This window comes from Eumetopias jubatus, unplaced genomic scaffold (genome assembly GCF_037043125.1).
Source record: "Eumetopias jubatus isolate StellerSeaLion01/CBP00866 unplaced genomic scaffold, mEumJub1_p1.0 scaffold_6, whole genome shotgun sequence".
Lineage (NCBI taxonomy): Eukaryota > Metazoa > Chordata > Mammalia > Carnivora > Otariidae > Eumetopias > Eumetopias jubatus.
Window position 1 is genome coordinate 95160918 of NW_028274812.1, and position 22213 is coordinate 95183130.

Consider the following 22213-nt stretch of genomic DNA (forward strand, 5'->3'; position numbering starts at 1 on the left):
ATGGGGGTCAGGATAGGCTGCTTTCCTGTTTTTAAAAACTGTTTTAACCTTGCCCCTTGAACTCTAGCAATTTATGAGCTATCAGCATAGGCTCTGAGGGATTCGATTATTACTTTAAGTCAGGTGGTTTCCTTGCAATTTCCTGAGATGGATTTAAAATTTTTGTTCCCATCAAAGGGAATATTCAAGACCTCCAACTGATACTGAGTGCAAGGTCCAAAATTATGGTAAAATGTTGTATTACAACTTAAAGAACCTCAAAAACAATCTGAGGCACAGTAGTAATGTGGAATGGTTGTACCAGCGTAGACTTTATATACAAATATCTTATAGCACTGTACTTGAACTCATGTTTTATTTCTCCTCTGTTATTTTTGAATTCAGAAAATCTATTTCATTTTAAAATGTTTTCTTTATACTTCCCTAGGTGTGCTATTTTGATCTTAACCTATTCCTTTTTAAATAGTTGGTCCTTTTGCATATTGATTTCCTCTTTTCTGGTTCTGTTATCTGATTATATCTATAAAAGAGAATTTGTTGCATTTGAATATTATCAAAAAATCAAAGAATAAATGAAGAACTGTGATTGGGCCTACAAAAATTAAGACTTTTGAGTTTTGTTGCTTTGCCTTTATTGAAACAAATGTTTTATGCATGATTAATACAAACTTTCTTATTCCTTGGCTTTCATTCAATGAGTAATGAATAGTGTAATGTTACTTTTTACATAAATGCCATTTGTATAAACTCACTGTCTAAATATTTACTCCCTTCAGCACTTGCCAGGTTTTTATATATTAAAGGTCATCAAGAATAAGTTAATCATTCAGCATTAGTAATACAACTGGGAGGCTTGGGAAGAAGTTTAAGTTCACAAAGTGCATTGGAAAGTCTGCTCAGAACTATCGGGCCAGTCCTATCACAAACAGATTATATAGACACTGTATTTTCTATGCCTGTGTGTGTGTGTCCGTCTGTCTGCAGACACATCTCATTTAACACCATTAGAGTGAAGTCAAGCAAATAATTCATTCCACTATGTTTGGATTGTTTTTGATGGCCTCACTTTTATGAATGATCTGATTATCAGAATAGAAACTCATGGATAGAGCCAAAATGATAAGATGAGCTTATCATAATTCATTTGTGATCATCTTTTAGAAAATAAGTTAATCTTATTCTGTCCATAAGCTTGGTTAATTTGAAAAATATAGTTGCATACACAGACTCTTGGATCAGAAATGAAGGACCCTGGGCTCATTTTTTGGATTAGGTCTATGGCCAAAAGAAGCCAGTCTAACTCCTGGCACATCAAAGTTTATCAAAATTAGGCAAGAGGGGAGAAAAAGCTTTTTTTCCAAAATGACAGGTTAAGGATGTAAGCATCTAAAATTTGACACTGGAGGTTAGTTCTCAGGATACCGAAAGCTGAAGCCGTGTTGCAGAGAAAAAACTGCACACCACTTCCCTGTGAACACACCTGCCATTCTGTCCAATATCCCCGTGCAGTACCCCAGGGTTGCTTAGTTCTTCGTTAGTCTGTTAGATATGTCTGTTAATTAAGAGGAATGAGGTAGCCAGCACATTCTTGGCACTTACACTGAGGATTTGAGGGGAATTGGGATGCCATACTAAAGAATTATAGAAAAAAGAGAATGTGATGTTTTCTTTTGTGCCATTGAAACTGAGTGGTCACCATTATTTAAATCCAAGGCGTCATTTGAAAATTAAGGTTTGTTCACTCAGGAGAGTGCTAGAAGATTGAACAACTTTACCATGTTCTTCACAGCGCTCTGATAGGAGCAATGTGTCATGACTTAGCTGCTGAAGTTTCTGTGAAAAGTATGACTCATCAAACTGTAGATCTTAGAGACTGGTACATGAGTCATGTACACATATATTCCAAACTGTGTTTTACTGGTTTCGTTTGGTCGTTAAAAATCAATTTTTTATAAAAATACGGTCTTTCTAGGTTTTCCAAAAAGAACTGGGGAAGAGGACCAGCAGCGTGCAGGCCCTGAAGCGCTCGGCACGAGAGCTCATAGAGGGTAGCCGAGACGACTCCTCCTGGGTCAAGGTCCAGATGCAGGAATTGAGCACACGCTGGGAGACCGTGTGTGCACTCTCCATATCAAAGCAGACACGCTTGGAAGCAGCCCTGCGTCAGGTAGAAGTCTTGTAAATTGCATCCGGGGCTAGTGAGAAAGCTGTCAAAGCCTCAACAAGAACTGCTCTTGCGGAGAACTGCTTCACTCCTCCTTTCTTCACTGGGACAGTGATGGAGAAGGAGATTCTTGGAGCATCCTTGCCTTGCTTCCCCTCAAGAGTTTAAATTACTCACAGAGGGAAGTTTTCTCGTCTTCACATAAAAGTGCTGCTCTTGTAATTTTTCAGCCCGAATGCATAATGGGCTGCCCTGCATCTAACATCAAATTGTTAAAATGGTGAATTAGTCTTCATATAGGCCTTTTTGATATATTAGAGGTCTTACATTTGTAAAGTGTAACAACATGTATTTTTATCTTTTTAGTGGGAATAATGCATATCGTTAATGTAAATGTAAGACTTTTTTTTTTCATTGAGAGGAGGACTCTTTACTAACAAGCATCTTTGGGGATCTTCTTCGGTGTGTGTGTGTGTGTGTGTGTGTGTGTGTGTGTGTGAACTCTTAGGCAGAGGAATTTCACTCAGTGGTGCATGCCCTGCTGGAGTGGCTGGCTGAGGCGGAGCAAACCCTTCGTTTCCATGGCGCTCTCCCAGACGACGAGGATGCTCTTCGGACACTCATTGATCAGCATAAAGTGAGTCATATAAATGCTAAGTAAAAGGAAATGAGAAAATCCAATAGACTCGTGATTGTAGATATCAACTGCATGCATATTTCCCTTCCTGAGAAGTAATTAAAGATCTTGCACATTTGAGAATTTACCCGTGTCCTCCTTGCTTACATAGGTGTGTCCCCATGCACCCAAATAAGTGTAGCTATCTTCCCATGCTTTTTTTATGAAGAAGGTGGTTATTCTGAAATGAGTCACCATCTCCTGTCTCTTGGAAGTAGATTGATTTTTCTAGGGGGTTATTTGGCTTCTGACCAAAACCAGTCAATTTCATTGCACTTGCATGTACATTTCAAAATGAAACTTCCTTCATGAGCGTTTGGCATTTTTTATAAAGTTATACCATTAGAATTCTAAATTAATAATTTTGACCTTAGTAAGCAAGACAAGCAAGTAATTTAATAACTGGTCTTAAAATTTTATTTTTCAATCTCTGCCAGTTCTGGCTTTAATCGAGATCCACCTTAAATTTTTTGAGGAGTAGCCCGTATTATAAATTATAAACTTAAACTCACTTTAAGTAAGTTAAGTAGATACACTATTGAATAGTTAACCAAATAAAAATCTGGCCACCGAGTTTTCAGGTCAATATCTATTTTGTAACAGTGCCTAGAACTAGCAGAACCCTCAAGAGAGTGGTCTGGATACCTCTTAACACATGTGGTTTTTTTTTAACCTTTGACTTTAAAAAAATTAGAAATTTTGCAATGCTAACACTGAATGCGATATTGATGTCAACATGTTCATTTAAAAGATCTGTTTAACACCACTGAATAGCTCGTCTTCCAGGGTCAGGTTGGAAGGATGTCGTTAGTGCCAGGGTAGCATGGATTACGTCACCTAGGGAGACTTCTTACTTGTGAAGACTGCTCTTTCAATGAGGGGTTGCCTAACCTATAGCAATGAAATATTGCCTTGTCATTAATAAAAGTGATGCGAGCTTGTCTCACATTATCTGGAGGAATGGAATGCTCCATAAACCATTTAAAATCGAAGCTAGAATGTAAGAGTAGGAAAATGACATCAAATTTATTGTAAATTTTTGATTCAGCTCAGTGTTTTGAAGAGTTCGAGTTCCACTGACATAGTTGGGTCTCAGAGTAGCTTCTTGAAGCCCTGTTTGAATATCTAACACCTTACAGTAAGGTATCACCACCCTCACAGCAGGAACAGGAAACCCCCAGAAACATCAGGAGGCAGGGTATCCAGAGCAGAGGTAGTGTGGTGGGGTTTTTTGTTTTTGTCTTATCTTTAAATATTTTTAAATAGTGTAAAATTACATGTAATTTTATAAAGGGCTGCTTAGTACTAATAATTTGCTGTAACATCATCCGTTCTTTCTAATTTCCTCTGCTTTCTTCACACACTGACCAAATAAAAGTAAAACAGAATATTTAATTTCTTAGCCCCAGGACCAGAGACTTCTCAGTACAGTCCACTTTCCTAAAAATGGCAAGCTTTCCCAGGTGAGCACAGAATGCAAGCAGGGAGTTGTTTGTCCAGCCCACGGCATTCTGGGCAGGACTCTTGCATTGCTAGGTTAGGGGTGATTAAAAGTATATGGTCAGATCACCTGTCCTTGGGAAAGCACAGCTATTATTGACTTCAGGTTTTCTCTTCCTAGTAAAGCTTTTTTTTTTTTTCTTCCTTCCAGTTAAGCAGATCTATATTGGGGGAAATTAAAATACTTCTAAAAGTAGGTGATGATATTTAAAAAGTAGGTCATGTTAGTGGAGTATATTGTTAATCCAGCCTTGACACGACAGCAATAAAAATGTGTAAATGAAAGTTAAAAAGCATTTATTCAGTCACAAAGACACAAAATTGAATAAGACACAGTCTTCTGATCCTGTGGACCTTAATGTCCAGGGAGTGTATAAGGAAACATAGCAACATGCCAGAGTAGGAGGTATATGACAGATTTCAAAAACAAAAGGTCACCAGACATTATAGGAAACACTTAGATTTTCAGACGATCACCCTGATCACATGGCATGGGTAGTACGGAGTGTCACCTCCGTCTGCAGCCTCTGCAGCCCTTGTTCCGGACTAAGGAATCCGTCTTAGTGCTGGGGTCCAGATTGGGGTCCTGGCGGATGCTTGAAATTCACTATGAGGTTTTGGAAGCATGCGACCTTTTTTTAAGGCAGAGGTCCTCATTTGTAGCCACACTTTCAGAGTTCTCTGACTCCTGTATCTATGGATACAGTTCTGATGGTAGAAAGTACAGTTATGTGTGTGAGACATTTGCAAAAAGGTTGATTTGAAAGCATTCTGAAGCCCGTCAGGGCTTCTTTATCCCACCAGAGCAGGGGATGGCTGTTTCTGGCTGTCAGGCTGTCAGGTTCACCCCCTTCAGGCTCTCCCCAGCTCTTTCCTGCTGGACATTTGGGCCCTCTCTCCCTCACCCCGAACATTTATAGTTCCTTGCCCAGCCTTCTCTCTTCTTTTTTGGTACGTATTCCTCTCATTCCTGGCACACAGTTCATGCTGTTTTAAATATACAACCTCCTAGTCTTACTTGTTAGGACATTTTTTTTCAGTCAATATTATTTTTGTCTCTGGTAGTACTATCTCTCCTGGTCCTATTCTCCATTACTATAGTTATAAGATATCCAGATTTAGAAGAGTGTTTTTTGTACATAACATGTTTTGTAAAGCATGAGATGTTATCCATGTACTTAGAAATAAATACTTCATTTCCCGTTTTTGTCCCTTCTCCTCTCTTAATTCCCCAATTAGTGAATTATTTCCAGCTGTGAATGAAGCAACTGAAGTTCTCGTGTATTTGTCTAACTCTGACGGTCACATGCACGTCACTGGAGTTTTGTTTTCAGCCAGAGCCAGCAGTTAATCGAGGTCTTTGTTTCTGCCCTAGGAATTCATGAAGAAACTGGAAGAAAAACGGGCCGCACTGAATAAAGCTACCAGTATGGGAGATGCCGTCCTGGCCATCTGCCACCCTGACTCCATCACCACCATTAAGCACTGGATAACCATCATCCGGGCCAGGTTTGAGGAGGTCAGTGGGTCTCAGGTCATTGTTAGAGCAGCAACAGCTTTGAGAATTGGGGGTAAAGAAACTTCAGCAGTTGAGATACATTTATGACCGTGGGAACAGGAGGCCTCTGCAAAGAAAAATGCTCTTTAAAATACCTTCCCGTGTGCATGACCTGTCTCTGCAGTCTGCTTTTATTTAAAAAGTTAAAGCCGTTTTGCAGCTATGTCCCTGAAGCATGAAAAGGCAAATATTTGGTTCCCTGTGTGATTTTTTTGTCCCACTTCCACATTATCTCTGTCGAGTAATCCAGCACCTGAATTGTGTATGCTTGGGGAATGGATTGCATACATGAACTGAACTCTGTATTTTAAGATTTTAGCTATTTTTATTTCCACTCAGTGCTACATGGAATAAGCATCCTTGAGCCTTCAGAGAATGCATATCTGAACTCAGATTAGAAATCTCAAGGAAGCCTGGGTGTTTGACACCCATCTCTAAATAAGCGGGCAAACATCAGAGGGGGCTCTCATGTCCTCCGCAAGCTGGGTCTCGGTACCACTGATGGGATCTAGAAAGACTGGAAGTGTTATATGACTCCAGGCCCCAGGATGATCCGAATTTACATTTACATGCTGTGTAATTTTACATCGATTAAATTATTACCTAAGATGGATGAAATTCAGAGACATTTGTCTCCCCAACAGGTGCTGGCCTGGGCGAAGCAGCATCAACAGAGATTGGCAAGTGCTCTGGCTGGGCTCATTGCGAAACAGGAATTGTTGGAAGCTTTGCTGGCTTGGTTGCAGTGGGCCGAGACTACACTTAGTGACAAGGACAAAGAAGTAATCCCCCAGGAAATCGAAGAGGTGAAAGCCCTCATTGCAGAACACCAGGTAAAATAAATACCATCCTAAACCCTGTCTTCTCAGGTACTGTTTTTATTTCACTGCCATACTTCTCAGAAGAGTGCTTTGTGCTTGTTACCTTCACTTCTGTGAACACACTCCTCAAGTCCTTCCTTACACTCACCTTCCGCTCCACCCTGTCCTGCTCTGTCTTCTGGTGACCTCGCCCTCCCATGCTTTATTGCTCCATGCTTGCATATTCTACTCTCCGCTGCTGCACATCTCCCACGGTGACTGTCCGTACTTCAAATACATCCTGTCTACAAGGGAGCGCATTGTCTTGCTCAAAAAAAAAAAAAAATGACTTCTCTATGCTACCTGTTTTAAACTGAAATGATGGACGTCAGACTACCTCTGATTTATTTGTTTGCTTGTTACTTTGTCTGGTACACATTTACAGAGAGAAACATTACTAAGTCAGCTTCGTTGACTAAGCAGTTAATTTTGCTGTTAGATTTTTAATAAAAGTCTGAGCCATCAATGTCCATAACGGCCCCGAAGGGCCTCACGCCATGTTCTCGGGTTCTCCAGTGTGACAGATGTTCCATAAATGTGTTTCTCCACTCTTCACTTTTATCCGCCTCCTTTTTCCATCCCTTTTCACCACAGTCTCGGTCTTTGCTGCATTTTCCAGATTTAGGGATATCTAAGTTAGCAATAATAATATAAGCCTAAGGAGACAAGGCAAGAAGTGGCAAGATAGTCAGACCTCCTAAATGGAAACTTTAACCTGAATAACTTTTATCTCCCTTGGCATAGCATTATATATCAACAGAAATAATTTAAAATATATCCATATTTAATGTGGATGCTGTATGTCACCGTATCTCAAAGCCATCCTAAGTATTTCAAATATGTAAGTGTAATGTGCTGCAGAGAAGCCCGAAGGACCAGCCCAGGTAATTAGTTGCTTTGCAGATAAATGCTCACTTTAAGATTCTTCAGGAAGAGCTTGGAAGCTCTGGAAGATCCTGGTTGATACACAGATAGGTTATATCAATTATACAGCTGCTCCCATGTGTGATCTTCAAACTAAAACAAATTACTGTTACAGTGCTCTAATTACTTACCAGGTATAACATTTTATATTCTTCAGATATGAGTCAATGCTATGTTATGGTGGCTTACATTTTTCCCCCTAAAGATATAACAAATTGGTTTATGCCTTTTCTTCCAGGATGAATTTCAGAAATAATAGCATGGTCTTTTTATCCTTTGTTTTTAGTTCATTTCTGAAGATAGTTTTCTCTGATGTACTTATATTTAACTGACATTGACATTTCAGACCTTCATGGAGGAAATGACCAGAAAACAACCTGATGTGGACAAAGTTACCAAGACCTACAAGAGGAGAGTGGCTGATCCTTCCTCATTACAGTCCCATATTCCGGTCCTGGATAAGGGACGAGCAGGAAGTAAGCAGTGGCCAATTTCTTACATGGCTAAAGCCAAGGAAGTTAGTTTTGAGTTGTCGTTTGAAATTTCAGAGCAATTGGTAATTCTGTGAGCTCCTTTCTATCCTAAAAGGTTTCCTTGAAAGAATACATGGGCTCAAATATTGTAGCAGCTTATTTAAAAATAAAGAAAAAGATATATCTAGGTCTCTCTATGTAGTTTTGTTTGCTTGAAGGGTATCTTTTAGATTAGCTAGAAGAAATTGGAAAAAATTTGCAACAAAAACAGAAACCATCATCCCCTTTTGCTTCTATTATGTAAATAACCTTACGGTGGGATGTAACAGAAATGACCATGACCTGGATAAAGTTCACGACCTAACTGTTCATTAGTGGCCAGCAGTCCGGTAGATTTTGCCCATGTTCATATGACTTTGGGCTCTTTTTACTTGTCAGACTACCTTGACTCCACGAAATGAAGTTACAAAGGGACATTAAAAACAAGAATAGCTGGCTTGGAGAAGATTTAAAAGATGCACAATTTATATCTGAATAGTGGTAATTTTATATATTTTTGAATGGTGCTTTAATAAAAAAAATGATTTTACATCTTTTGTAGTTGCTGTAATACACAAGGGGGCAAGGTAACAAAGTGGTTAAGAACTCTGGAGGCAGACTCCTTACCAGCTGGGAAATTGAACCTGGGACAAGTTACTTAAACTCTCTCTGAGCCTCAGTTTACACATTTATAAAGGGGATAATTATAACCTCATTGGATTCTGGTGAGGATTAAATGAGCTAATGTGTATGAAGTGCTTAGCATACTTCCTGGCATGTAGTTAAATGCTCAATAAATATTAGCTGTTGGTATTTTTGTATAGCCTTGTAGGAGTTAGGAACTCTGGGCAAATCCCAGCTTGGACACTCACTTCCTATATGACTTTAGGCCAATAGTTTTTCTAGGGCACATTCAATCATTTAGTTAGATGGGGAAAATGCATTGAGACAATTGTTCTCTGATGTTATAGAAACTTGTGAAAAATAGCCAGAAAAGAGGGAGAAAATGTTAGTAAGGCAGTAAACTGGGGTGTGAGACTATGCACAGGAAACATACAATCTCTGTGGAAAGTGGACTTGGATGAAACCTGGGATCCTACCTACACACCCGTCCATATTTGATCAGAATTTGAGTATCTTGCTGTGACTCAAATGAATGGCCACTGTTTCCTGCCCTCACTTGCCCTCCTTCCAGCGTCTTTTCTAAGAAGGACAGCTGGTTTTGTGTAGTTGATTCTAGGATAAGTCTCACTGCCCTGGGAGATTTCTTTTATCATGCCTTAACAAAAGAGAGGATCACAAGGTACTTTGTTGTCATTGAAATGGCATGGATTTTAAGCTGGAAAATGTTTTAAACATAATTTTATAAAGAGAGCTTTCCAGTATTTAAATGCCCCTGTCAGGATATGTTTCTCTGTTTTACATGAAAATTATGTGACCCTTGGTAAGTAAAACAGATCTGGACTTGAACATTATGCATCACCTAAATAAGATATTTCTAAATAATTAAGTTGATTCAGTCTTAGCTAGGAACAATAAAGGCCAGGCCTTAACATATTTCAGAACCCTGGAAACTGTCCTCCTAACTGAAGTTGTATTTTAACAGGAAAGCGCTTTCCGGCATCAAGCTTATATCCCTCTGGATCACAGACACAAATTGAAACCAAGAATCCCAGGGTCAACTTATTGGTGAGCAAATGGCAGCAAGTTTGGCTCCTTGCGTTGGAAAGGAGGAGGAAGCTTAATGACGCCTTGGACAGACTGGAGGAGGTTAGAAAACTCCTATATTCAGCACCCCTGATATATGGGATGTGGGTTTAGGGAATCAATAAAGTAAAAAACAACAGTTGACCCTTGAACAACATGGGGGTTGGGGACGCCAGCATCCTCCCCCTCCCCGCCCCCCCACATACACTGCATAGTCAAAAATCCATGTATAACTTTTGATTCCCCCAAAACTGAAATGCTTAAAAGCTTACTGTTGACCTGAAGCCTTATCTATAATAGCCTCTGTTGACCAAATGCCTTACCCATGATAAGCAATTAACACAAATTTTGTTATGTTGTATGTGTTATATACTGTATTCTCATCAGAAGATAAGCTAGAGAAAAGGAAATGTTATTAAGAAAATCACAAGGAAAAGAAAATACATCTTTTTTTATTTTGTAAAAAACCTGCATGAAAGTGGACCCACACAGTTCAAACCCATGTTGTTCAAGGGTCCACTATAATGTGTTTTAACATAGTCAGAAGCTGACTCCATAAGAAAAGATCCAGCTTGACATATGTTTGCTTGGTACTACCTGGGAAATATAACTGTTGATAATTCAGGTATTTTAATTATATATATATATACACTGTGGTCTAAGATTTAGAGTTTCAGATTCTGAAACTGAAGTTTTTAGAAGCCTAGAGAAGGTAGAATGGCAAACAGCAGGGAGAGAGCAGAGGTGGTAAGTGCTACTGAGCTGGGCCTACTGTCTGGTGGGCATAGAACTTACCAGTAGTGTTTCTTTGGGGCCGTCCACCTTTATCACATTGGCAGTCTCAGAAATTTTCAGTTTGATTTCTTGAGGAGCTTTATTTGTTTCTTTTATTTGAAAAGAAAAACCAGTGACAGGAGTGAAATTCCAGGAAAGATGTTCCTGTACTCCCTTTGCAAGATCAGACCTTTTTTTTTTGAAGTCAGAAAGACCTGTATGTGACCTGGAAGGTCATTAAAAATACCTTTATTCATAAAGTATGAGATATCATTTGAGTCCCATATGAACCAAAATACCTTTTGTCCTTTCCAGCTGAGGGAATTTGCTAACTTTGATTTTGATATCTGGCGCAAAAAATACATGAGGTGGATGAATCATAAGAAATCTCGAGTGATGGACTTCTTTAGGAGAATTGATAAAGATCAGGACGGGAAAATAACTCGACAAGAATTTATTGATGGAATTCTTTCCTCAAGTAAGTCCCAAGAGAGGTGACTGTAAATGATGTCATTTTTAAAGAAAATAAGCACAGTTTAAACTTGTGTTACCAATGAAGCATTGTCTTTAAACTTGGCTATGAGGTCACTGCCCTCAGTGACGTGTCCTTGGTGAAATGCGTGGTTTTGGAGTCGGGCATACTTCATACTCATGTAACCGCAGTTAGTATAGTCCTTGTTCCACTGCAGCTGTGTCCTCATTAGGATAATAAAGTTAATAATCTGATTCTTAGATTGTTTGTTTTGTCCGACCTGTAATGAGAAATCAATCAATTCAAATCAGCCTCTTCCCTTTTTTGTTCTAATTGACATTTAATTATTGTCATTAGTGGGAAATTAGAACTCTATAAAAATTCTTAAGGTATGTGTCACCTTCTTGTTTGATGGTTGAGTCATATGGACGTGATTTCTCTGGCAGATGTTCCTGGAAATAATTCTTAAATTTAATATAATCATATGAGTGTATATATGATATGAATTCATATGTATAAAATTCATATATTCCTTAAGTAAAGTGGTAGTTAAACCATGTGAAATTGGCTAATTTTAAACAGTTTTCAACCTAGAAAGACAGCAATTTCAAATGATTCACCCTGGTAGTAATTAAAGATAAATGTAGGTCCCATATATAGTGGTTTCATTTGTTATGATATAAATCAGCTTTTAAGAGGATTTTAATATGTTTGATGACCCTGATAATTTAACTGGCTACATTAAGATAAAAATAATACAGTTGAGGCAGAATTAGCAAGTTATACTATTTAACTTTTTTTTTTTAAGATTAAATCTTTTTGTAAAATGTTATAAATAGCAGGTCTTAAAAACTTTCACTGGTGGGGCACCTGGGTGGCTCAGTCATTGGGCGTCTGCCTTCGGCTCACGTCATGAACCCGGGGTCCTGGGATCGAGCCCCGCATCGGGCTCCCTGCTTTGCAGGAGGCCTGCTTCTCCCTCTCCCATTCCCCCTGCTTGTGTTCCCTCTTTTGCTGTGTCTCTCTCTGTCAGATAAATAAGTAAAATCTTTAAAAAAAACAAAACAAAAAAAAAACTTTCACTGGGAATGTAGTATGGCTTATTCTGAGAGTATCTTAATTATCATTTATACGTGGAATCTACATACATAGTGAAACTCAGAGTAGAAAAGAGGTTGCCAGGGGCTGGGAGGTTGGGGGGAGGGGGAGGGAATAGGCAGAGCCTGGTAGAAGGGTACAAACTTTAAGCTGGACGATGTGTACGTCTAAGGATCTAAAGTATAACCTGATGGCTACAGTTGATAACGCTGTATTGTGTAGTTGAAATTTTCTGAGTAGAACTTAAACATTCAGAAAGAAACAAAAAGATAAATATGTGAGGTGGTGGGTGTGTTAACTTCATGGAAGGATTCCTTTCACAACATGTACAAAGATCAGATCATCGTGATGTACACCGTTCAGTATCTTACAGTTTTATTTTTCAGCTATACCTCAGTTATCATACTTTACTATTCTGAAAATTTTAGAGTTTCCAACCAGCCGCTTGGAGATGAGCGCGGTGGCAGACATCTTTGACCGAGACGGCGACGGGTATATTGACTACTATGAATTTGTAGCAGCCCTTCACCCAAATAAAGACGCATATAAACCCGTCACTGATGCCGACAAAATCGAAGATGAGGTACTCCATATCCCCCACCCCCTGCAATAGCAGCAGTGTGCCGCTGCCAGGATACCACATGCAAATTCATGCAGCCATTTTATTTTATGTACTTCCATATTGAGTTGTTGTGTCGAGGTGTTTACGGACTCTGCGATGTACTGTTAACTTTAAGTGGACATTTCCTCATTGTTTTTGGCAGGTGACAAGGCAGGTAGCGAAGTGTAAATGTGCAAAACGATTTCAAGTTGAACAGATTGGAGACAACAAATACAGGGTGAGTTTTCAAAAATTAACAGTTTAGTTCTCTTGAAGGATAAAAATGGAAATTTATATACGATTTGAACTGCATTGCTTTCCAGGAATGCTAATTATTTATTTTTTACCTTACATCACAATAGAATGGTATATGAAATTCCAGCTTTTGTCATTTTGAATTATATAGAGATAGCCTGCATTTTGTAAATTAGGACATATCTTTGACACACGCTTCACTTTAAGGAGGAAAACACATCCCACATACTCAGGTTGCTTCCTATGACTTTATAATGTATTTTATTATGATTACAGGTAAGTTTTCATATTTCTAATAACAAAGCTATTCAAAGGCAGAACCACTAAGTTAAGAATGTTGAATGATTTTTAGAAATATGAAAAAGGGGCAGTTTTCCACTTGTGTGGTTATTTTCCCTTTTATTCAGAATCTCAAAAGCTCAGTTCACCTTCTTCAAAATAATTATTTGAACATCAGTGTGACTTTGTCACTCCTCTATCTTTTTTTTTCTCTTTTTTGGAATATCTCTTACATGTAGTAGCTAGATAGGAAATGTGCTGAGTTTCCCTAATACAGTGTGTTACTTACAAGCGAAATTTCTTTTTGACTTTAGTTTTTATATTTTCATATTGAAAAATATTCAACATATTTGAATTTCTAACCTAAATTTGAAACCCAAGGAGTTTAAGAAAAAAAAAAAACTTTTATAGAAAATTTACTGATTATATGGTTTGAAGTGGGTACCTGCACATCTCTAAACTAGATACTATATCCAGGAGCCCAAGGTGTGACAGATTGTATGTGTGTTCTAGAGTCATATAGAAAGTTTCCTATTGAACTAATTGTGTCTTTCTTCCATTTTTCATTTTTTTTTTTTATCAGTTCTTCCTGGGAAATCAGGTATAAACCAGTGGAATGTATTCTCAAGTTCCCAATGATTTTTTTTTTTTAACTTTAATTCATAGTCATTAAAGCTTGCCATGGCCAATCTTTCCCATGCTGTTGCCCTAGCTACTACATTGTTGGTTGGCGTGGTGTTTCTGTAAACGCTGTTAAGGGTCCTTGATCCAGGATTCCTTTTTGCCGTGTGTCTCAAATGAGGAGATTACTTTTAAGCAAACCAGATAATAAATTGTAGCTTGACTGGTCACAGTGTTACAAATGCAATTTTTGGTTCCAGTTTATAATGAGACTGCTAGCATATATTTTATGCAAATACTTATTAGAACACAGATTTGATGATGCTCACATCTCTATGCTGTGTTTAACAATTGAGGTAAAAAAAAAAAAAATCAAACATTGAGGTCATATGGTTGACAGTAGCTAGAGAAGGATCCGCACTGGGCAGTGACATGGGAAGACAAGAGTAGTGAGAAGTCTCCCTGGCGCTTAGCCACAGGTAATGTATTCTCTCCAAAGCAGCGATTGTCCCATTTGTCCTAAATCACTGCTTCAGGGCTTTGCATCTTCTGAGTAGAAATTTTAACTCTGGTATCATTCCTTTTGAGGAAATGTATCTCTTATAACTTCTATGAAATCTTAAAATCACACTTTATCCCATTTTGACTTTTCACTGAAGTCAGTATAAACTGTCCAGTGGCCCTGTGTCATGATCACAATTTTTAGAACTAAAGAGAAATTGTGTTTTGATTTAAACGAAAGAGAAGAGTTTTTCACTATATGCTTTTGGAAAGAATCATACTATTTATAATACCTGACCATATCATGTTAGATATTACTCTGCCACTTGGTTTTTAAGCCATATTACCTCTCAAGTTTCAGATTACCTATTATCCCCATTCATCGCAAGCACATAATTTTTTCAAATAGAAATTTCAGCTCCTTTGAATAGATGTCTTTAAGACTTGGCATTAGTTATAATAGATAAAAAGTTACTGTTCTGCTCACTTCTTGTTATTTTCTGAATCAACAATTGGGGTAGTATTTTTTACTTGTGGAAAGGATGAGAAAAATGCTCTTCTTTAAAAAGGTTTTATTCACTGAAAACACTAAGAGCAAACATTATTTTTTTCTTGCCTCACGATTTGGCTGTTAGGAAAATTAGGGAAATTCTGAAGGCAATGTTAGTTGTCTAGAGAATACCCTCTCAAAATAAATGTAAGTCATATTTATTAGAATTGAAATATCTCTATAAAATAACATTATTTCCTTAAAACTTTTGTTTGAACATAATCTTGGAACGAAAGTGTCTGGTCTAATTATCTGGTTTCTTAAGGGTAATTTTCTTTAAATCCCTTCCTTTTCCTTTGCTTATTAGCAGCACCAAATTTTTTCTAACAAAATAAGTATATATTTTGATTTTTAAATTTTAATTTACTTTTCAGGAACCGGTTCAATTTATAGGAAAGTTTAAATCTCAAGGCTTGAAAATGGACTTAGAAATAGCAATATAAAAAGGGTTGATGTAAAACACATGAGTTCCTGCTGGTGCATTTTACATGCTTTCCAGGTCCTTTTGAGTTTCAGGGTCTTGAATGGTTGGCTTTGTTTTAGGGATCCTTTCCTGAAACTCAGTGTTAAAGCATATTGCAAAGTGGCAGATTGTATCTACTTAAAATAAAGCTTTCTGTTTATCCATCATTAACCCAGACAAATAGTCAAAGTCACAATTGTATCTTACCTGCCTTTAAAAGAAGTTTTATTTATGCTTACCTGACTGTTCATTTTGCTATGGTATCTGCTGGGTTGGCAACCGTGAAATTTGGTTTGGTGATTTTTACAAGCTGAACATGAGCCTATTAGAAATGATTTAAAAATATAAAATTATTTCTCATGGGCTTTCAAAATAAATCTTACAATCAGAAACTGTGTAGTCTAGGCCTTTTTTCAGGACTTGCAGAATTTGTAGTGTATCCAAGTGATTGGAGATCCATTGAAAGGGTAAGAACTCGACTGCTTATTAGTGTCTGTAATTATGGTACAAACAGCTTTAAGAGAAGGCTTTTTAGATTTGAAAGCTATATCATTAATAATGTGTCAGTGGCTGTTCTAATATTACAGTAATCCAAAATGGCACATTAATCCAGCCTTTAACAAATTGGTTTACCAGATCATTAGTGATGCAGAAATTTTAGTTGACTGTGAAATTTTTGTTGGTCATGTTCATTTACTACTTTATCTCTCTAAGTCACAACTGCTCTTAGAGAAACTGAAATGAGTTTATGCAGATTTCTCTCACAGATTTCAGTGGAAAACAGTTTTAGCAGGAAGTTTTAATGAAGAAGAATCAGAGTTTATTAGATTTTCTTTAGAATCTTATTTTGTATAAGCCCTGGGCTAGTGGGCCAGTGCTTATTTTCATGTCTGTGTTTGATTTCTAGAAACATTTTTCAATTACTGCCTTACTAATGTTGTTTCTATCATAAAGAAAAATCATTTCTTGAACAAAGCTTCAATATTATACTTGATAATCTTTGTTAGCTTTTTCCAAACTGTTTCCTTTGGGCTAAATCAGCATGCAGCAGTCTAACGCAGATCATTTCAAACACCCTTTTCTGAGATTTTACTAATCGCTGTGAACTAAGCAAGAAATTTAAGTTGGTTGCTTTTAAGCTACTGCAGATTGCACATCATCCTTTAGTGTAGACTTGCTGTTGACAATTAGAGGTTCTTTCTTCCTTCATCTTCACAGTTTGGAGACTCCCAGCAACTGCGACTCGTTCGGATCCTACGAAGTACCGTAATGGTTCGTGTTGGAGGTGGATGGATGGCACTTGATGAGTTCTTAGTGAAAAATGATCCTTGCAGGGGTAAGGAGATGCTATGTCAAGATAAAAACACCATGAAAGTATATCAATTTTGTACTATTTTCCAGCATCAAAAACATGCTGGGTATAATTTTGGTCATTTATTACAATAATGAATGTTTCACATTGGTCTCTGTCAGCCTAAAGTTCCCAAAGAACTTGGGGCAGTCATGTAAACCATGTTCTTCTCATTTTTTTCCCTTACATCTTCTCGATAAATATGAGACTGATAGGCAGGAAATACTAGAATAGATGTTTCTTAAGGAAATGCTCCCATCTGCGATTTTCAAAATGAGTATTACACCAACTAGGGAAAGGATTTCATCTGTTATTACATAGCAAAGTAAAATGAAAGGAGACTGAAGTGAAGGAGACTGAACATGCTGGACAGTAAAAGTTTAATAGTGAAAGGTTTTCAAATTGGGGGGAGGTAACGAAAGTAATACCTAAAAGTTTTGAAAATAATCATCAACTGCCAACTTGACTCTTACTTTGAAGCTGCAGATGAGCACGTTGAAAATATAAACATACGATACTGTAGCTCACTCCATACCTACCAGCCAAAGAATCCTTGATTATCTTTCAATTTACCTTATTTTTCAGATCCTCTATTCAACTGTGGCATTCTTAAGCGACTGACCTTACAAGTGGTCATTTGATCGCAGTGTCTAGTTAGGTCCTGTTTACTTAGCCCATTTTTCCTCAGGGAAAAAATAAAAAAGCAATAACATTTTTGTGATTTTCTTTAACATGTGAGCTCATTTCAGTCCTCTTAATCGAACAACAGCAAATGTCCGTGCTGATACTGTTCCGGCTACCAAGTGGGAGGCTGGCGTTCTTGCAGTGGGGCCTCTGTTAATTTGGTAGGCATCTGACCATACAGGTACATCAGAGTGGGTTCCTGTGGGTCAGCAGGCCGCTGTACTAAGGGCACCCGGGATTGTCATACGATCCTCCTCAGTAGCTCTGCTCTCTGCAGGTCAAAGATATACCCGCCAAAGGGGTAAAATCACAAAGACTCCCTTTTTTAATATTTTGGAAATAATGCAGCCTCAAGGGATGCAGTTCCACTCATGAGACAAAGCAATTAGAATGTATAGTGTCCTGTTGAGTTGCTTAGAAAAGTTAGTGTGACTGTGGCCAAGTCTTCCAAATACGTTTTTCTTACTGAGTCAAATCTTTGAGTGCTTCTTTCCCTGATGCAACTTTTCTTCTAAAATGTGTGCTAAAAGCCGGATCTGAGCACCCTTTGCATATTCAACTACTGTACTTTGTTTCTTCTCTTGCTAACAGTATTCTTTAATGTGATTGGTATCCTGTGTCATTTTTTCTAGTTCATCATCATGGGAGTAAAATGTTACGTTCGGAATCAAACTCTTCAATTACTACTACTCAGCCTACTATAGGTTGGCAACCCCTCTCCCTGCCTCTCCCCTCTTGCCTTTTCTCTTTCCTACTTTTACATTCTTGCTTTAATCATTTGTTTGAAGATAACATGCTTCATCCATCGCGTATGGCTTAACTCATATCCAACTGAGCTGGTGCTTCCAAATTTAAGTTCTGAAACGTCGGCACACTTCTGGTGTGTCGCAAATGTAGGTGCTCTATGAGTGATCGGACACATGCTAACACGTTGCTCATCGGGTTCTTGTGGAGTGTTCTCCGTGTGCATATGTGTTTGTATGAGTGTTGCATCACGGGTTACCTCATATCCTTGGGTCTGGCGTTCGTTATTGCATGTCGGTTAAACCGAGTTTTTCAAGGCATAAAATAAAAAGTGAAAAACCTGAGAGTTTGTATGTTGTCATCATGATTAACAAACCATCTCTCATTCTGTGTAATCCTATTGTTTAATTAATTCCAGTGTTAAAATGCTGGCATTCTCCTTACTTCAGTAGTACATGCAAAAGCCGCAGTCCCTGCCTTACTGGCTTGTCTTCTCAGTGTGGGGAAGGGGTGATGAACCATGTGGGCATCAGTAGCTGGTGGATTAACAATATTTTAGCATGAGCTTTCCATTTTCATGCTGACTCTTTCTTTAATAGTGGTTATTCTTGCTGGTGTCTAGTGTTAGAATAAACACACTTTTTTTTTTTTCTTTCCCAAACTTACTTGTATCCAAAAGGAATGCATTGTAAAGGAATGCATTTAACTTTTTGTTATGCTGCGTTGGAGTTGGCATGGCAAAAAGCTGTTCTTGAACTCCTCAACATGGTCTGTGGTGCCAGGTAGTTGTTTTTCCCATAATTGAGCACCTCTTTTGTTTTTCCCTTCTCTTCTGTCTGCGTGCCTTGCTGTGTGTGTCACATAATCCAGCTAAAGGAAGGACAAACATGGAGCTTCGGGAGAAGTTCATTTTAGCAGATGGTGCCAGTCAGGGTATGGCTGCCTTCCGACCCCGGGGCCGAAGATCGCGGCCTTCATCACGAGGAGCGTCACCCAACCGATCAACTTCTGTATCCAGTCAGGCTGGCCAGGCAGCCTCTCCGCAGGGGCCCACCACCAGCACGCCCAAGGTAGGACTCAGATAGGAAGTGTTGTCCGCCTCCCGTGCCATCACTGTCTTGAGTATACTTTTGAATGTTTGAGGACCCTCGAACCTGTGGGGCCAGTGTTCTCCATGTGTATCCCTTCTCACGATGTAACAAGTGAAGGTTTTAAATATGCATGTGTATGTATGTACACATGCACATACACACACACACGCTTTTGCTTTGTGGCCCATATGGAGACTATCTACTTAGGAGTTTTAGTTACATTTCAGGGTGGTTTTTTTTTTTTCCTTTTTAAATAAAGCTTTATTTATTTATTTATTTATTTATTTATTTGGTGTCTATGATTTGCCATCAGATCTTTGCATTTATTTTTAATTATTATCATTCTTACTGTGAAATGTTACTCTTGGCTATGAATATCTCTTTCTGTGGTTTGTTTTTTATCTGCTATACTTTACATTTGATTTGCCATTATTCCATACAGATTCTCCATCCTTTAACACGCAATTATGGTAAACCATGGTTGACAAACAGCAAAATGTCAACTCCTTGTAAACCAGCAGAGTGCTCAGACTTTTCCGTGCCATCTGCAGAGGTATCGTAAGGCCCCAGATCCTAGTCTAACAGTCTTCTTTCATTGAAACTGTCACGCACTAACATTGCTTTCTCTCTCCCTTAACACATGTACTTTTGACAATACTGTGTCTTTTTGTAGACTTGTATTAGACAAGTATCAACTCAGCATTTCTGCAAAGACAGAAAAGACAATTCATAGGTCTTTGGTGTCAGCTGAGCATAGTTACATTTACAGGCTCTGTGTACCTCCTCTTTTGTTCTCTTCCTCATACTTAATTTGGCTTTTCTCTTTTGGGAGAGTGACACACAGGAAATTATATTCAGATGTAAGTAAAGTTTCTTTTAAAGCTCCTGGTATGCTCCTGCTTCTAGCCATAATTGGGGCAAGAAATACAATAGTCCCCCTTTAGGTGAGAGTGAGAGGCACTGCTATTTACAAAAGAAAATCACTTACATTAGAAGAATGTTTGTTGTGTGTTCCTTATGAGCACGGTCCTTCCGAATGTTTGTTATATTTATTTCTGCCCAGGAACACTAGGTGGGTAAGCCATAAGCCTTTTAGTTATCAGTATAGGGGCTTGGGGGCTGAGATATGCAAGAAGTTATCTGGCATTTTCAATAGGTGTGTGTCTTTATTAGACTTTAGTGATTACTGTTTAAGTATGCTTCAGTTTTTTAACATGGCATGATTGATGGGGATAAGATGTTTAGGTCATATAAAATTTGCCAAGTTAGCTCATTTATCAGATCATCTACATTCAATTGAAAGTCAACCAAAGAGATTTGAAGGAAAGTTCTCTGCCAGATGATACATACAGGTATCAAATAATCACATATTTGATTAGAATCACAATAATGGGGGGGGCTGTCCCTAAACAACCTGTCTAGCAATGATGGGGGGGATTTCATGTTAAAGGCCAGACCCTTTTATGAACGTGCTATAGTACCTTTAAAAATCCCTTTTTATGCTTTTCAAAAACACTTTCTAACCTATTATTTAATCCTCACATGAATAATAAGAGGTAAGCAGAGAACGTTTTATTACTCTCATGACTTAGATGGAAATGATGCAAAGATCCTTGCTGGTGGTAGTAGAATTGAGGTAGAAACAACTCCTTCTTTAGCTCTTCCTCCTTCCCTGACCCCTCATGCCCACCCCTTCTCTCAGGTGGGAGGGGTTAGTATCATACTTTATCTAGAGACGTCTGTCACTTATGATGGATCTGTTGTAGCAAAACCTGAGAAATTTTTTTTATTTTTAATTTAAAGTCACTTAATTAACATATACTGTATTATTGGTTTCAGAGGTAGAGTTCAGTGATTCATCAGTCTTATACAACACCCAGTGCTCATCACATCATGTGCCCTCCTTAACGTCCATCACCCAGTTATCCCATCTCCCCCATTCGCCTCCCCTCTAGCAACCCTCAGTTTGTTTCCTAGAGTTAAGAGTCTCTGATGGTTTGCCTCTCTCTTTGATATCATTTTATTTTATTTTTCCTTCCTTTCACCTATGAAAACTGAAAACAGTTTAAGGAACCTCAAGCGGCATGTGTGTTTTAAATTTTGGGGACTATGCTGCTGTGTTAGTTCAGATTTTTAAAAAGTGGAGAACTCCCCCAGATTAGAGTTTAAGTATGTTATTTTAACTACTATAAAATTATGTTTCATTTCTAATAGCCTCATAGACAAAACAGCCAAACAGAGAAAACAATAGTATACGTCTATGGTGGGGTCTGTAAGAGAACTTGGTAGGGTTTGTGACAATAAAATAAGAATTAATCAAGGCATTCTGAGAAGAATGATTTGGGTCTCACATGGCAATGAATTCTGCCACCTTGAGTGATATATTTCATAATTTGGGGGTCCTCACTCTCTTGGTGGATTGTTGAGATTCTTGTAAAGTTAAGAGTTTAGCTAGGTCAGAGTTGCCAGATCTTGGGCAAACCACTGCCCTCCTCAGGCCCTCATCTTTCACATTTATAAAAAAGTTGTGATTAGGTGAGTGTGAAGATTAATTATCCAGACGTGTGAAAAGTATTTTGAAAACTTAAGTTTTATATGGATACAAATCACATATAAATTCCATCCTTAAGTGTATGTATAGAATACATATGTAAATGAATTTCAAATATGACATTTATATTAAATTGCAACTCTGAAGTATCAAAAGATCTCACATACGCTTTATTAAACATTTACAACTTATTAATAAGGGAAAAACTAATTAAAAAACAAAAAAACGCACATGTAATGTGTATAGATTCCTTTCCTCCAGACAACTCCCTTTAAGT

General features: G+C 38.0%; 1 protein-coding gene across 12 annotated transcripts in view; it reads left to right on the forward strand.

Annotated features, from left to right (window-relative positions):
* DST (dystonin) overlaps positions 1-22213 on the forward strand; it is a 478002-nt gene that overhangs the window by 452911 nt on the left and 2878 nt on the right. For 5 of the 12 annotated variants that reach the window (XM_088024335.1, XM_088024336.1, XM_028097751.2 and 2 more), the window contains 13 exons: positions 1973-2167; positions 2673-2801; positions 5716-5859; positions 6543-6731; positions 8029-8158; positions 9801-9964; positions 10991-11153; positions 12674-12828; positions 13010-13084; positions 13964-13981; positions 16734-16851; positions 19165-19364; positions 19828-19938. In XM_088024335.1, the coding sequence (XP_087880461.1) occupies positions 1973-2167; positions 2673-2801; positions 5716-5859; positions 6543-6731; positions 8029-8158; positions 9801-9964; positions 10991-11153; positions 12674-12828; positions 13010-13084; positions 13964-13981; positions 16734-16851; positions 19165-19364; positions 19828-19938 (1791 nt within the window). Of the gene's footprint in view, positions 1-1972; positions 2168-2672; positions 2802-5715; positions 5860-6542; positions 6732-8028; positions 8159-9800; positions 9965-10990; positions 11154-12673; positions 12829-13009; positions 13085-13963; positions 13982-16733; positions 16852-18182; positions 18255-19164; positions 19365-19827; positions 19939-22213 lie in introns of all 12 variants that reach the window. The other 7 variants (XM_088024332.1, XM_088024333.1, XM_088024334.1 and 4 more) reach the window with 3 other exon arrangements.